General features: G+C 38.1%; 1 protein-coding gene across 2 annotated transcripts in view; it reads left to right on the plus strand.

Moving 5' to 3' along the window:
- The window catches only part of LOC143251883 (uncharacterized), a 68,265-nt gene that overhangs the window by 31,582 nt on the left and 20,129 nt on the right, over positions 1-16,554 (plus strand). For both annotated transcript variants that reach the window (XM_076503206.1, XM_076503207.1), the window contains exons 2-3: positions 3,192-3,347; positions 13,001-15,286. In XM_076503206.1, coding sequence (XP_076359321.1) covers positions 3,282-3,347; positions 13,001-15,286 — 2,352 coding nt within the window. In that variant the 5' untranslated portion in view covers positions 3,192-3,281. The remainder of the gene's footprint in view (positions 1-3,191; positions 3,348-13,000; positions 15,287-16,554) is intronic.

The following is a 16,554-nucleotide window of genomic DNA, read 5'->3' on the forward strand; positions in this document are numbered from 1 at the left end:
TTTCTCTGTGTGTAGGTTTCCTTATATGCACGTGCCATTTGAATACACGATAGTGTTTATTGTTTCTTTTATATTAAGTTCTACTCAAGTGGATAAGCCCTCAGAAAATGGTTGTGTCTTCAACGTAACCACCGTCCATATGAAAGAAACAGTGTTATCAAATTTGTCCACGATGAATACTTGAAGCTGTTCTACACGTAATGAATTGTTTGTAGTATTGTGTAGGATTATCACATTATCAGCCGATAAACACAGGTACTTTACACGTTAAGCAGATAGCCCGACGTGACTTTGCTCACACACACTTCTCTATACGTAGCGACTTCTTACTTGTATATCTGAAGTTAGTTTTTAAGCCTACTTTAGCCTCAGACACTAAAGGTTAAAGGTTACATTTCTGTTTTAAACTGTGGTTCCTCTTCAGTCTACGACGATTTGATTTTTTTCAAATTCCTGGATCAAGGAAGCGTTAGAATTAACTGTTTTAATCTGTTACACGAATGAACGATTATGTACTAATCTCCTAATCCGAGGGTTGCAGGTTTGAATCCCCTTCGCACCAAACATGCTCGCCCTTTCAGCCGTAGGGGCGTTATAAAGTAACGATCAATCCCACTATTCGTTGGTAAAAGAGTAGCCCAAGAGTTGGCGATGAGTGGTGATGATTAGTTGCCTTCCCCCTAGTCTTACACTGCTAAATTAAGGACGGCTAGCGCAGATACCCCTCGTGTAGCTTTACGCGAAATTCAAAACAACATAATATATTAATCTACAACAATATCACAAAATTCCCGTTAAAGACACAGTCTACATAATACGTTTGTATATTCTTCTGGACTACATTCTCTTGTGGACTCGTTTATAAAGCTAGTCGACACCATCCAACTCGTGGCTACTCTTTTCTGATCAAACAATGGAATTTGACCATCACACCTATAGCTCTCGGATTTAAAATCTAGGCACATTACCAACCATACTACGCCCGACACCATTGGGTTGTATAAGCTTGAAATAAGAACAATATTGTGTTATACAGTCTTAACTAAAGACATCACGTGCAAACTACACGTGGATAAAGGTTTATTTTGAACTTCGCGCAAAGTTACACGAGGGCTATCTGCGCTAGCCGTCCTTAATTTAGCAGTGTAAGACTACAGAGAAGGCAGCTAGTCATCACCACTCACCACTAGCTCTTGGGTTACTCTTTTACCAACGAACAATGGGATTGAACTTCACATAATAACGCTTCCACGGCTGAAAGAGCAAGTATGTTTAATGTGACGGGGATTCGAGCCCGCGACCCTCATATTACAAATCGAGTGCCTTAACCACCTGGCCATAGCTGGCCATGGTTTAAGGTCAGGAATGATAAATATATGTGGTGGAAACAGTGTCTATGAAAAGACGGGTTAAGGTTAGGTCTGACAAATATATGTGGTGAAAACGGTGTCTATAATAAGACGGGTTAAGGTCAGTTCTGATACATATATGTGGTGAAAACAGTGTCTATAATTAGACGGGTTAAGGTCAGGTCTTACAAATATATGTGGTGAAAACGGTGTCTATAATAAGACGGGTTAAGGTCAGGTCTTACAAATATATGTGGTGAAAACGGTGTCTATAATAAGACGGGTTAAGGTCAGTTCTGATAAATACATGTGGTGAAAACAGTGTCCATAATAAGACGGGTTAAGGTCAGTTCTGATAAATACATGTGGTGAAAACAGTGTCCATAATAAGACGGGTTAAGGTCAGTTCTGATAAATACATGTGGTGAAAACAGTGTCCATAATAAGACGGGTTAAGGTCAGTTCTGAATAATACATGTGGTGAAAACAGTGTCCATAATAAGACGGGTTAAGGTCAGTTCTGATAAATACATGTGGTGAAAACAGTGTCTATAATAAGACGGGTTAAGGTCAGGTCTGATAAATATATGTGGTGAAAACGGTGTCTATAATAAGACGGGTTAAGGTCAGGTCTGATAAATATATGTGGTGAAAACGGTGTCTATAATAAGACGGGTTAAGGTCAGGTCTGATAAATATATGTGGTGAAAACGGTGTCTATAATAAGACGGGTTAAGGTCAGGTCTGATAAATATATGTGGTGAAAACAGTGTCTATAATAAGACGGGTTAAGGTCAGGTCTGATAAATATATGTGGTAAAAACAGTGTCTATAATAAGACACTCAAATTCAATGTAGGGAACGGTGCATAAAGTAGGAATATCACGTGACACTATACCGTTTTCATTAGATGAACACTATTTAGTGTAGGCCCGGTATGGCCAATCGTTTTAAGGCGTGCGACTCGTAATCTGAGGGTCGCGGGTTCGCATCCCCGTCGTGCCAAACATGTTCGCCCTTTCAGCCGTGGGGGCGTTATAATGTAACGGCTAATCCCATTATTCGTTGGTGAAAGAGTAGTCCAAGAGTTGGCGGTGGGTTGTGATGACTAGCTGCCTTCCCTCTAATCTTGCACTGCTTAATTAGGGACGGCTAGCGCAGATAGCCCTCCTGTAACTTTGCGCGAAATTAAAAACAAACAAACTATAATACTAGTACCACATTTAAATAATTTATATTAACTTACTTTAGAGTACGTATATACAGTTACATTACGTAGTTAACTAGTTATTCCCACTTTGAGAGTTGTCGTTACATCAGAGATTTAAATATAAACTAATCTGACCTCAACATCTGGCGTTCAGAGCCCAACGTGTGAAAGTAAAACTAAGAACAGACATGTGTTCTTTAGTCGGTTGTTTGTGTAGACCAACTCGATGAGGATCAGAGGGTCTGTTGACATCGTTAGTAATATGTAGGGTGTTTAAAACTTAGCTGTGGTTACTTCTTAATTAAGTTTAGCCTAATGTTACTTTATTGAAGACAAAGGACTTGAGAAGACTGTGGGCAACAAACGCAAAACAAAGAAAACAGTGTGATTTCAAGATTTGTTAAAGTTCTCTATTTTCAGAGTAAATATTGTTTTAAAAATCCGTTAAATCATCATTTCAAGACTAAAATAAAGCTGACTGAAAAGGCGCTCCGGGCAATGTTACCCCCACGAGTTAAGTATACTTAACTCCTAGTTACGTCGTTAGGGTCTCACATGTCAGTCACCAACATGTAACTTGTTGCTCGACTTTCTCTCTAGCTGCACTCACAAAACATTTCTTCTTGTTACAGACCCCACGAGAGCAACAAAGTTCCTCGTTGGACCAGCAATATCGTTATCGTGTACAACAGTTGACCACGGATGGACATTTCGGATCTGTCATGGCATCTGACCAACCCGTAAGCGACTCCTACAGGGAGTTAGAGAGATACCTTGAACAGGCTCAGGTAAATAAAAACAACTCGTCTTTTAAATATTGCGTTGTTTAATGGAACGACTGTAGTTCTGTAGTTTTCGTTGCGGATTTACACTTAATGTGTGATGAGGTTTTGTCAATACAATCCAGGTTAGAAAAGAAACATTCCAAGAAACTTTTGTAAAATAGTATTTCAAATATGAGCTGGTGTTTCAGAATATCTTGCTTGATCAGCAGCTAATTAAGTAACAAACATGTTTGCAGGGAAGTAGAAAAGAAAAATATGTATGTAAAAACGGCTCGTTTGGGTTGAGAAAACTTTTATGTAGAGGAGCGAACAACGTTTCGACCTTCTTCCGTCATCGTCAGGTTCGCAAAGAAAGAAGGAGGTAACTGACCAATAGCTGACCACATGTTTGAATGGGGTTGTGTAATTGAGTGTAGGAATGTAGATTGCGTGCTTAGATGTTTGATTATATTTATTAATATAGGTATAAAGGCGTTCTTTTGTATTGGTTTATTTTGAGCTTGAGTTGTTGTATAAGTAAGGCTTCTTTAATTTTGCGTTTGTTTATGTTTGTTTCTTTATTTAGTATTTGGGTGTTTTTTTATGGTTATGTTGTGTTTATTTGATTAGCAGTGTTCGAAAACGTGTGAAGGTGACTTTTTATGTTCTTTGAATCTGGTTTCCATTTTTCTACTTGTTTCTCCAATATAGAAGTCGTGGCAGTTATCACATTGTATTTTATAAATAATGTTGGTGTGGTGTTTGTCAGTGTAGTTTTTACATAGTATAGACCTTAGTTTTGTGCCTGGTTTTTGAGTAAATTTGATAATAACTGGAATTCATATTTTGTTACTAGTTTTTGCCAAATGTTGGTTATTTGTCTGCTGATGTCGGGAATATATGGTATGCAGCAGTATATTGTTTCGTGAGTTTTTGATTCGTGAGATATATTTACTTTAGTTGGCTGATTTTGCTTTCTGTCTAGGTGTGTGCGTATAATGTTTTCTACGGTTTGTGGAGAAAACTTATTGATGTTGATGAAGTATTGTTTTATTTTGTCTAATTCATCGTTAATTTTATCTGATGAGCATAGTTTTATGGCTGTGTTTATTTGGTTTCTTAGTATGTTGAGTTTTTGTTTTGTTTCATGTGCTGAGTCCCAAGGAATGTATAGTCCAGTATGGGTGATTTTTCGGTGGATTTCTGTTTTAAATTGTGTATCGGTTCTTGTAATTTTGAGGTTAAGAAATGATATTTGATTGCTTTCTTCCTGTTCAGATGTGAAGTTAATGTTGGGATGTACAGAGTTAATGTGATTGAAAAAATTAAGTGTGTGTTCTGTAGATGTGAATCCCGCAATCGTGTCGTTTGCATATCTGTACCAGTATAGTGGTGGATGTAATGCTGTGTCAATTGCTTGTGTTTCAACTTGTGTCATAAAATTATTGGCCAGAACTGGTGATACTGGGTTGCCCATGTTTAGGCCATTTGTTTTTATATAGTTGTGGTTGTTGAACATGAAGTTTGTCTTCATCGTGGTGAATTTTATGAGGGTTGCCAGTTAAAGTAGTCTGACTTGTACAACAACTCAAGCCCAAAATAAACCAATATAAAGGAACACCTTTATACCTATATTAATAAATATAATCAAACATCTAAGCACGCCATCTACATTCCTATACTCAATTACACAACCCCTTCAAACATGTGGTCAGCTATCGGTCAATTACCTCTTTCTTTCTTTGTGAACTTGACGATGACCGAAGAAGGTCGAAACATTGTTCGCTTCTCTACATAAAATTTTTTCTCAACCCAAACCAGCCGTTTTACCTATACACTGCTGGCTAAAATATCAAAGCCAATGAACATAAAGAAAAAATATACATTTTGCGTTGTTAGACTCAACCACTTATTTGAGTACAGCTTCGAAAGATGAAAATAAGAAAAGGGAAAATAAAAATAAAAAACTTTTTTAGCATTTAATAGGTAAAATGTGAACACAATGAAATTAGCCTAAATACTAGCTGGTCATAAGTTTAAGACCATCACTGAAATGAAGCGTTAATCGGTAATCACGTAACGAAATTTAGTCATTTGTGTTCGATCATTAGCGTTGTCAACATCTCCCACTGACACCTCCTGAGTTACATTGGGTAAAAACATGGCAAAGGCTAAAAAAGTTGACAGAGTGATCGTGGCAGAATTGTCGAGCTGCAAAACCAAGGTTTCTCTCAACGTGTCATCGCTGGTGAGATTGGGCGTAGTAAAACTACTGTTGCAAATTTCTTAAAAGATCCTGAAGGATACGGAACAGAATTTCAAGTGGTCGGCCCACAAAAAAATTTCGCCGGCGTTGAGCAGAAGGATTCTACGGGTTGTCCGGCAAGATACCAGTCGATCGTCGAACCAGATTAAGGCCCTTACGAACGCAGAATGCAGTTCAAGAGCAATAAGACGGCATCTACAAGAAAAAGGTTTTAAAAAACTGTAAACGTCTTCAAAGGCCACTCCTCCTTCCACACTAGGAAACAGCTCAGTTAAACTTTGCTGAGAAGCACCAAACATGGGACGTTGAAAAGTGGATGAAGGTTTTGTTCTCTGATGAGAATTCAATTAATCTGGATAGTCCAGATGGCTTCCAACGTTACTGGCATGATAAGGATATCCCACCGGAGACATTTTTTACACGACACAGTGGAGGAGGTTCCATCATGATCTGGGGTGCTTTCTCCTTCCATGGAACAATGGAGCTTCAGGTTATACAGGGGTGTCAAACAACAGCTGGCTACATTGGCATGTTGGAGAGAGCATCCTTATTGACTGAAGGCCCTCATTTGTGTGGAAATGACTGGATTTTTCAACAGGACAATGCTGCAATCTACAATGCCCGCAGGACAAAGGACTTTTTCATGGCGATTAACGTGATTCTTTTGGGCCATTCAGCGTGTTCCCCCGAAATGAACCCCATTGAAAATGTTTTGGGGGTGAATGCCAAGTGAAGTCTATGGAAATGGACGTCAGTTCCAAACAGTGCATGATCTTCGTGAAGCCATCTTCACCACTCGGAATAATATTCCAGCCAGCCTTCTGCAAACACTTATATCGACCATGCCAAAGCGAATGTTTGAAGTTATTCGCAATGACGGCCGTGCAACTCACTACTGAGACACCTTGTTGGGCATTTCCTACCCTGTTTAGGACTTCTTTTTGGTATGGTATTAAACTTTTGACCAGCTAGTATTTAGGCGAATTTTATAGTGTTTACATTTTCCCTATTAAATGTTAAAATGTTTTTTTATTTTTATTTTCCCTTTTCTTATTTTCATCTTTCGAAGCTCTACTCAAATAAGTGGTTGAGTCTAACAACGCAAAATGCATATTTTTTTTTATGTTCATTGGCCTTAAGATTTTAGCCAGCAGTGTGTATTAGGTCTAACTGTATTTACCGGTCTTTCAGTGGTGTTTGTAATCCGCTACTTGAGTGTTTGGAAGTTTATTATGATCTAATTGTTTTTACTTCTGTTTATCTTATTTTATGAGCTTGTTAAATGTCGCTCTTTCATCAACGTAAGTAACAGATAAAACGTAGCAGGGATGTTCTTTTTCTTTTGTTTTCCTCGGATAGATTCACAAAACCTTATAATATATCTTTATCACCTATCCTAACCACCCCTCATAACGTATCCTTATTAATTGCCAGAAATTATATACACGCGATGTCAGAATACGTGAGTAGATATTAAAAAAAAACAATTTAGTTCTCATTGACTAGGCTACATTTCCTCCTCTAACTTTAAAAGGAAACTTGAGAGACATAGCAGGACATAGTATTACCTATGATAAGTACGAACAGTTTTCACACATTTATTACCATGTGCTCGAACTTTATTCGCCTGGAGGGGTTTGGACACGATGTTTCAATTTGTGTCAAATCCTCGCTTTGCGCCTGTCTTACTTCTCAGAACAATACATGTTTTCAAATCCTCGCTTCGCGCCTGTCTTACTTCTCAGAACAATACATGTTTTCAAATCCTCGCTTTGCATCTGTCTTACTTCTCAGAACAATACATGTTTTCAAATCCTCGCTTTGCGTCTGTCTTACTTTTCAGAACAATACATGTTTTCAAATCCTCGCTTTGCGTCTGTCTTACTTCTCAGAACAATACATGTTTTCAAATCCTCGCTTTGCGTCTGTCTTACTTCTCAGAACAATACATGTTTTCAAATCCTCGCTTTGCGCCTGTCTTACTTCTCAGAACAATACATGTTTTCAAATCCTCGCTTTGCGCCTGCCTTACTTCTCAGAACAATACATGTTTTCAAATCCTCGTTTTGCGCCTGTCTTACTTCTTAGAACAATACATGTTTTCAAATCCTCGCTTTGCGCCTGTCTTACTTCTCAGAACAATACATGTTTTCAAATCCTCGCTTTGCGCCTGTCTTACTTCTCAGAACAATACATGTTTTCAAATCCTCGCTTTGCGCCTGTCTTACTTCTCAGAACAATACATGTTTTCAAATCCTCGCTTTGCGCCTGTCTTACTTCTCAGAACAATACATGTTTTCAAATCCTCGCTTTGCGTCTGTCTTACTTCTCAGAACAATACATGTTTTCAAATCCTCGCTTCGCGCCTGTCTTACTTCTCAGAACAATACATGTTTTCAAATCCTCGCTTTGCATCTGTCTTACTTCTCAGAACAATACATGTTTTCAAATCCTCGCTTTGCGTCTGTCTTACTTCTCAGAACAATACATGTTTTCAAATCCTCGCTTTGCGCCTGTCTTACTTCTCAGAACAATACATGTTTTCAAATCCTCGCTTTGCGCCTGCCTTACTTCTCAGAACAATACATGTTTTCAAATCCTCGTTTTGCGCCTGTCTTACTTCTTAGAACAATACATGTTTTCAAATCCTCGTTTTGCGCCTGTCTTACTTCTCAGAACAATACATGTTTTCAAATCCTCGCTTTGCGCCTGTCTTACTTCTCAGAACAATACATGTTTTCAAATCCTCGCTTTGCGCCTGTCTTACTTCTCAGAACAATACATGTTTTCAAATCCTCGCTTTGCGCCTGTCTTACTTCTCAGAACAATACATGTTTTCAAATCCTCGCTTTGCGTCTGTCTTACTTCTCAGAACAATACATGTTTTCAAATCCTCGCTTTGCGTCTGTCTTACTTTTCAGAACAATACATGTTTTTAAATCCTCGCTTTGCGTCTGTCTTACTTCTCAGAACAATACATGTTTTCAAATCCTCGCTTTGCGCCTGTCTTACTTCTCAGAACAATACATTTTTCAAATCCTCGCTTTGCGCCTGCCTTACTTCTCAGAACAATACATGTTTTCAAATCCTCGTTTTGCGCCTGTCTTACTTCTTAGAACAATACATGTTTTCAAATCCTCGCTTTGCGCCTGTCTTACTTCTCAGAACAACACCTTTTCAAATTCTCGCTTTGCGCCTGTCTTACTTCTCAGAACAACACATGTTTTCAAATTCTCGCTTTGCGCCTGCCTTACTTCTCAGAACAATACATGTTTTCAAATCCTCGCTTTGCGCCTGCCTTACTTCTCAGAACAATACATGTTTTAAAATCCTCGCTTTGCGCCTATTTTACTTCTCAGAACAATACATGTTTTCAAATCCTCGCTTTGGGCCTGTCTTACTTCTCAGAACAATACATGTTTTCAAATCCTCGCTTTGCGCCTGCCCTACTTCTCAGAACAATACATGTTTTCAAATCCTTGCTTTGTGCCTGTCTTACTTCTCAGAACAATACATGTTTTCAATCCTCGCTTTGGGTCTGTCTTGCTTCTCAGAACAATACATGTTTTCAAATCCTCGCTTTGCGCCTGCCTTACTTCTCAGAACAATACATGTTTTCAAATCCTTGCTTTGCGCCTGTCTTACTTCTCAGAAGAATACATGTTTTCAAATTCTCGCTTTGCGCCTGTCTTACTTCTCAGAAGAATACATGTTTTCAAATTCTCGCTTTGCGCCTGTCTTACTTCTCAGAACAATACATGTTTTCAAATTCTCGCTTTGCGCCTGTCTTACTTCTCAGAACAATACATGTTTTCAATCTTCGCTTTGGGCCTGTCTTACTTCTCAGAACAATACATGTTTTCAAATCCTCGCTTTGCGCCTGCCCTACTTCTCAGAACAATACATGTTTTCAAATCCTCGCTTTGCGCTTGTCTTGCTTCTCAGAACAATACATGTTTTCAAATCCTCGCTTTGCGCCTGTCTTACTTCTCAGAACAATACATGTTTTCAATCCTCGCTTTGGGCCTGTCTTACTTCTCAAAACAATACATGTTTTCAAATCCTCGCTTTGCGCCTGTCTTACTTCTCAGAATAATAAATGTTTCTTCTCTAATAATCGTCAAGTTGTAACACTTCATTTCAGTGATATATGTATGTTAAAAGTCTTCTCAAATGTATTTATTTTGCCACAATTTTATAGCTTAGTCAATTCTAGTTTCAAGTACAGGCAAAGCTAGCTTTTACCTCAGGCTAGCAGTTGTGAGATAAATATAATATTTTAAACAGAGATGTTTCGTTATTTATTTTCCTCATAAACCCCTGGTTTTCAAAGACGTGCAGGATCCAAACCAGTAACGAACATGCTCGACCTTTCAACGTTTGAATAGTCATACTATGGTGACCAATCCTATTACTCGCTAGTGAAAACTATTTTAGAGTTCAAGTACACTTTATCCGAGAGTGTGAAACAGAATGATGTAGAACTGAAGTATACTTTATCCGAGAGTGTGAAACAGAATGATGTAGAACTGAAGTATACTTTATCCGAGAGTGTGAAACAGAATGATGCAGAACTGAAGTATACTTTATCCGAGAGTGTGAAACAGAATGATGTAGAACTGAAGTATACTTTATCCGAGAGTGTGAAACAGAATGATGTAGAACTGAAGTATACTTTATCCGAGAGTGTGAAACAGAATGATGCAGAACTGAAGTATACTTTATCCGAGAGTGTGAAACAGAATGATGTAGAACTGAAGTATACTTTATCCGAGAGTGTGAAACAGAATGATGCAGAACTGAAGTATACTTTATCCTACAGTGTTTCATTAATTCTACGACCTGCAGTAATTTTTATCACGTTAGTGAAAGTTGTCAGTAATGATTTGATACTGATACCCACGTATCCAGTAGTTTCCTTTCACTAGCCACGTATGGTAAGAATACACAACACAGCGATTGTGAAGTTAATAATGTTTGTTTTTTATTTTTTTAAGTTCAGCTTGTTTAAAAAAACCACTTTCCATATGCTCCCAGTACATATAGTTGTAACATAATAAGGAACCACAGTTACGGTCTGGTACTAATAACAAACAGGAAACTCACAGTTGTTTTGTCAACCTTTGCTTTTCTTGTCTCACAGCAAATTTAGATCGTAAACCTAGTGCATGATGACGTCACTTATTTTCATTCTAGATTTAGGCTTAGGTAAGAACCCGCCTTAAGCCTATTTCCTTGATCACCCTTTTTATCTATCCATGGTTAACCTTCTGTTTCTTATCCAAATGGCCTCTTTGTGTTTATCATCGTCTAGTTCGTGAGATTTTTCTTCCGACTGTTCATCTGTAGATAACAACCTTGAAAGACTTGTAGAGGGGGCGGTGAACTAAAAAACTGTGCCGCCCCCCATATACACACATACAAACACGCATCGTAGCGGTGAAATTTGTAACTAGTAACTTTCAGTGGTGGTCAAGAGCGGCAATCGTGTTTGTTTTGTGTTATGGTAAAACGGATGCAGATTAAAACTGTTTATCAGTTTGGATTGCAGAAATCTGACTGAGTCGGTCTCTGTTTACAGAAATGGAATATGTCGTGGAAACGTTACATGTATAACACAGCGATATGAGACGCTCAAATATATTGGCCTTTTACTCGTCTGTTGATAAAACTATGACGTACTAGATGTGTAGGTTTCCAGTTTGCGCGTGAAGTTTATTTCATAATTCTCTCTTGTCAGGTAGGAACCTGAAATAACGTGGTTTGGTACCAAGAATCAGGACACAAATGTCATCTTATTGGTAGCAAGTCTTTTAAAGCTACGTTCTAATCCAGAGGGTTTAAAAATGAACTGTTATTTAATTGTTGGGAAGATTCCAGCATATCAAAAGTTATGTACTTTCCATCAATTTGAATCGTTCAGCGCATAAAGTTCTTTGGATTCTTTGTTCGAGTCCTTCGGTGGAATGTGGCACGTCTTTAAATTTACAACGATAGAATTAGGGGTTCGATTCCCATGAGTGAACATTGAAGGTAGCCTGATGTGGCTTTGCTGTAAGAAAACATACACACATTCTTAGCTCAAAATTTCAACAATCTTTAAGTGTTAGGTCGTGCAAAAATAGTAAAAATGTCTGCTAGGTTACGAGTTATTTTTATTTGCTAGTTTAATACAAACCTTCATTCACTTACTGGATAAAAGTTAACAGTCGTTAACTGACTGGATAAAAGTAACATAACACGAAACAAAAAAGTTCCACTCCACGGTTTTGTAACAAGAATACTAACTTGATCTGTTGTACTTACAAGAATATTAACTTCGTCTGTTGTAGCTACTCTTGAATACTAGCTTCGTCTGATGTAGTTACTCTTGAATACTAGCTTCGTCTGATGTAGTTACTCTTGAATACTAACTTCGTCTGGTGTAGTTACTCTTGAATACTAACTTCGTCTGTTGTAGTTACTCTTGAATACTAACTTCGTCTGTTGTAGTTACGAGAATACCAACTTCGTCTGTTGTAGTTACTCTTGAATACCAACTTCGTCTGTTGTAGTTACGAGAATACCAACTTCGTCTGTTGTAGTTACTCTTGAATACTAGCTTCGTCTGTGTAGTTACGAGAATACTAGCTTCGTCTGTTGTAGTTACTCTTGAATACTAGCTTCGTCTGTTGTAGTTACTCTTGAACACTAATTTCGTCTGTTGTAGCTACGAGAATACTAACTTCGTCTGGTGTAGTTACTCTTGAATACTAGCTTCGTCTGGTGTAGTTACTCTTGAATACTAGCTTCGTCTGGTGTAGTTACTCTTGAATACTAGCTTCGTCTGGTGTAGTTACTCTTGAATAGTAACTTCGTCTGTTGTAGTTACTCTTGAATAGTAACTTCATCATTCATAAGTTCTTTTAAATGATAAAATTTAAGTTAATTTAAATAAAGGTTGATTTCATCAACATTAAGACTAAATGTTTTGTTAGGCCTTCTTCTAAACTGGTTCGAATCCCCGTCACACCAAACATTCTCACCCTTTCAGCCGTGGGGACGTTATAATGTGACGGCCAATCCCACTATTCGTTGGTAAAAGAGTACCCCAAGAGTTGGCGGTGGGTGGTGATGACTAGCTGCCTTCCCTCTAATCCTACACTACTAAATTAGTAACAGTTAGCGCAGATAGCCCTTGTGTAGCTTTGCATGAAATTCAAAACAATCTTCTAAACGTGAGGTTATATGTGGTATCCTAGCATATCCAGCGAGTCGTGGTATTGAATGAAAAGTTTCGCCGGCACTGGGTGCGACAGATTTAGTGTGATTGATATATAATGTATTTTTCTTTTTTGCGACTTAAGAGTTTCACTGAAATACTTGGAAGTGGGTAATAAGCTTTTAAAACTATATTTTTTGATAATTTCAGGAAGAAATTGGGAGAGCCTTCGACGATCTTACACTACATGAAAGGAATTATCGTGAAGAAAAACTGGAGAACCTATTCCTTGAAGGACTAGATCCAAGTGTATCTTTTATATACACAAATGAAACTGGAAAGTATCGAAAATGGGAAAGAAAGCTATCGTGCCCCTCAAGTCCTGAATATCCTACTCGTAGTCCAGAATTATACCGTTCACGGGGTCAAAGGGGTCACTCTCGTCCGACAGTAACACTGTCGGACGACTGTGTATTTTACTCGGACTTCAGAAACGGTTATTTAGACAAGAAATGTGAGAGCGTAGAGTTAGGTGATATAAGTAAAACAGAATATTTTCCTCACAATCTTTATCAGTCTCAGTGTATTACATTAAACCAGGTATTAAAGCAGCTACTCTGTTCTTACCTAAAGACAGGATTATTAACAATTCCTGTTAAAAAACCAGAAGTATTTATTCCCAGTCCCCCTAGCGGAGAAAATGTAAAACTTTTGTCTGATTGGGCAGACAATCTAGTAAAGGAAATTGACGAAACTCTTTCTTTTAGAGATCACGAGGGAACCCAAGACCTTCATTTCAGTCCCGTAAGAAACTCCTGCAATCATTATTTCAGAGAGAAAACAACACACAAAGATAGTGTTTACTCAAACGTCACACGAGAACCTTGGTGTTGTACTCCTGACAGTAGCGACATCTGTAAATATCGCGCGAAGTACAGTTTTCGAAACCGATGCTTAGGGAAATCAAGAGAGACAAGACAGAACTCTTACCCTGTTAAGATGGAAGAAGTTGATACATTGCATTCCAATTCAAAGACTCGACTGTCATCGTGTCCTTCTAGAAAATCTTATGGTCAATCGGACTCGAAACTTACTTGTGAAACTGCTATTCAAACCAATGATGACGGTTACGTGACTCAGAGAACAGGAGGAGTAACCATTCCAAGTGATAATTTTTCACAGAAGCTTCGAACAGAGATTGGTGTCCAAACCAGTGATGACAGTTATTTGATCCAGAGAACAGGAGGAGTAACCATTCCAAGTGATAATTTTTCACAGAAGCTTCGAACCGAGTTTGGTGTTCCAGCATGTCTGGGAAACGTGGCTACGTCTACATGTAAGTCATCAGTAACCAAATTTCCTTTCATTAGGAATCAGAACGAACACTCTGATTTGGCACCAAAAGTTCCAGTCAAAACCTTAGTGACAACAAACGAGCTTGACCAAGAAACCCAAACGCTCGTGTATTCACAGCTTGTTGAGGCTAACGATAAACATATTTTTCTCCAAAGTGTTTCAGAAGTTGGAGATGGTAGGAATACTAAAGGGGCGGATATTCAATCACAGACTGACTCTGATCTAGAACAATCTTCTGTACGTGGAAGTGATTTTATTATTGTTTCCTCTGAAGAACAGTTTAAGGAAGATGATAGAACTAAGATATGTTATAACAGTATTTCTTCACCCACAATGATTAAAATACCAGCGATGAGCAGAAGTAGTGGTGAGATTGAAACTATCCAAGACTTGGCTCAACTAGTTAAAGAAAGATCTAAAAGTGACAGTGCTGTTACTGGAGAGAGGGTATCACCACATAACCAGTATATATATCCACTTGCTCCTAAATCAGAAACAAGACTCACCTATGACGAAACAGCTGCTTTTTGCTCCAAATTCGACTCCATCAACTTGAAAAACCAGATTAATTACAATATTGAGCTGAAAAGAAAGGACGTTAGCAGTGATGATGTTATATTAAATTTGGATAAATTGTCTTCCACAGACAGTTGGAAGTCTGCCGAACAAGAGCCCACTGAACGCGATTATTTAACAGGTGCTGATGCAATTAGCTCTAGTGCTGATGCAATTAGTTCTTGTGATGATACTGACCAAGAGTCGCAACTTTTGGATGTCCTGGAATATAAAGAAGAATTTCTCGTGACGAAAGCGTCACCTGATGACGATGATCCATCTCAAAATTTGAAGTGGGATTTTTGTAGGACGAGCACAAATGAAGGAGAGAAATCTGTAGGTTTCACGGAGATCCGGAATAACGGAAGCAAAAGTCTGCACGAGGGGGACATGATACAGAAAACTGACACGTATTCAGAGTTTTTACGTGGTCGTTGTATAACTGATGGACCAGAGTCATCGGATTCTCAGCAGATGACAATTCTCAATGGAAAGGTTTACGAAAACACGCTTGAACCCACTTGTTCTTTTTCTCATATCGCGGCTGACCACTTGGGGTCATTGTCAACGGTACCAGCACAATTGGTATGTAAAAATAAAGTTTTGGGACGTATCTCATAATAATGTTGTTGATATTTCCTAAAACCAGATGTAAGATCTAATAATTATGATGTTAACTTTTATTGAGATATGTTGTTTTTGGTATTGAGTCAAATGTGTCTGTGTCTATAGTTTCAACGTTACACATAGGAATTTGGTTCAATGGAAGCTGTTTTATTTTTCTATAATTTTAAACCTGTTATTAATCATAATGATCAACTAAACTACTAAAATACAAGAGATTTTTAAAATTTATTATATAGGTTTGAAATAGTGTACATACGAATATAAGAGACTACAGAGTGGTTTTAGACAGCTGTTGTATTGGAACTAAACATAAGACGAGGTAAGGAACTGGTTGAGTTGTAACAGGCAGTCGTTGTATTGGACCAAAACGTTATATGAGATAAGGAACTGGTTGAGTTGTAACAGGCAGTCGTTGTATTGGACCAAAACGTTATACGAGATAAGGAACTGGTTGAGTTGTAACAGGCAGTCGTTGTATTGGACCAAAACGTTATACGAGATAAGGAACTGGTTGAGTTGTAACAGGCAGTCGTTGTATTGGACCAGAACATTATACGAGATGAGGAACTGGTTGAGTTGTAACAGGCGGTCGTTGTATCTTAGTATTTTTCAAGACAGAGAGTTCTAGGCTCGAAAGTTTTAAACAATTGTCATGACGGAGAGGTTTTTAAACCAGCGTGTTTTTTTTCCTAAGTTAAATCAGTTAGTTTACTGTTGTTTCCACTGTTTCATTACAAAAGATCTGGTGATAAATATAGATTTTAATTCTGACTCGATATATTAAAATTTAAGACCACCGGTCGTGAAAAAGCGACTATAATTTAGATTAAAAAAATCGGAATCGAAAAAGAGATTGGAAGGACTCCGGCATGGCCAGGTGGGTTAAGGCATTCGACTCTTAACATGAGGGTCGCAGGTTCGATTCCTTTTCACACCAAACATGCTCGCCCTTTCTCTCGTGGGAGCGCTATAATGTGCGGTCAATAACACTATTCGTTGGTAAAATGAGTAGCCCAAGAGTTGGCGGTGTGTGGTGATGACTTACACTGCTAAATTAGGGACGGCTAGTGCAGATAGTCGTCGTGTAGCTTTGCGCGAAATTAAAAAAAACGAAACAAAACGGACTGGAGGAGCCAGACTACGTAACCGTAATCTAATAATACAATTAAAAAAAAACAAACTTTTCTTCTGATTGAAAAAAATATACTCTTATCTGAAATCTATAA

The sequence above is a fragment of the Tachypleus tridentatus genome, chromosome 6 (genome assembly GCF_004210375.1).
Source record: "Tachypleus tridentatus isolate NWPU-2018 chromosome 6, ASM421037v1, whole genome shotgun sequence".
Classification (NCBI taxonomy): domain Eukaryota; kingdom Metazoa; phylum Arthropoda; class Merostomata; order Xiphosura; family Limulidae; genus Tachypleus; species Tachypleus tridentatus.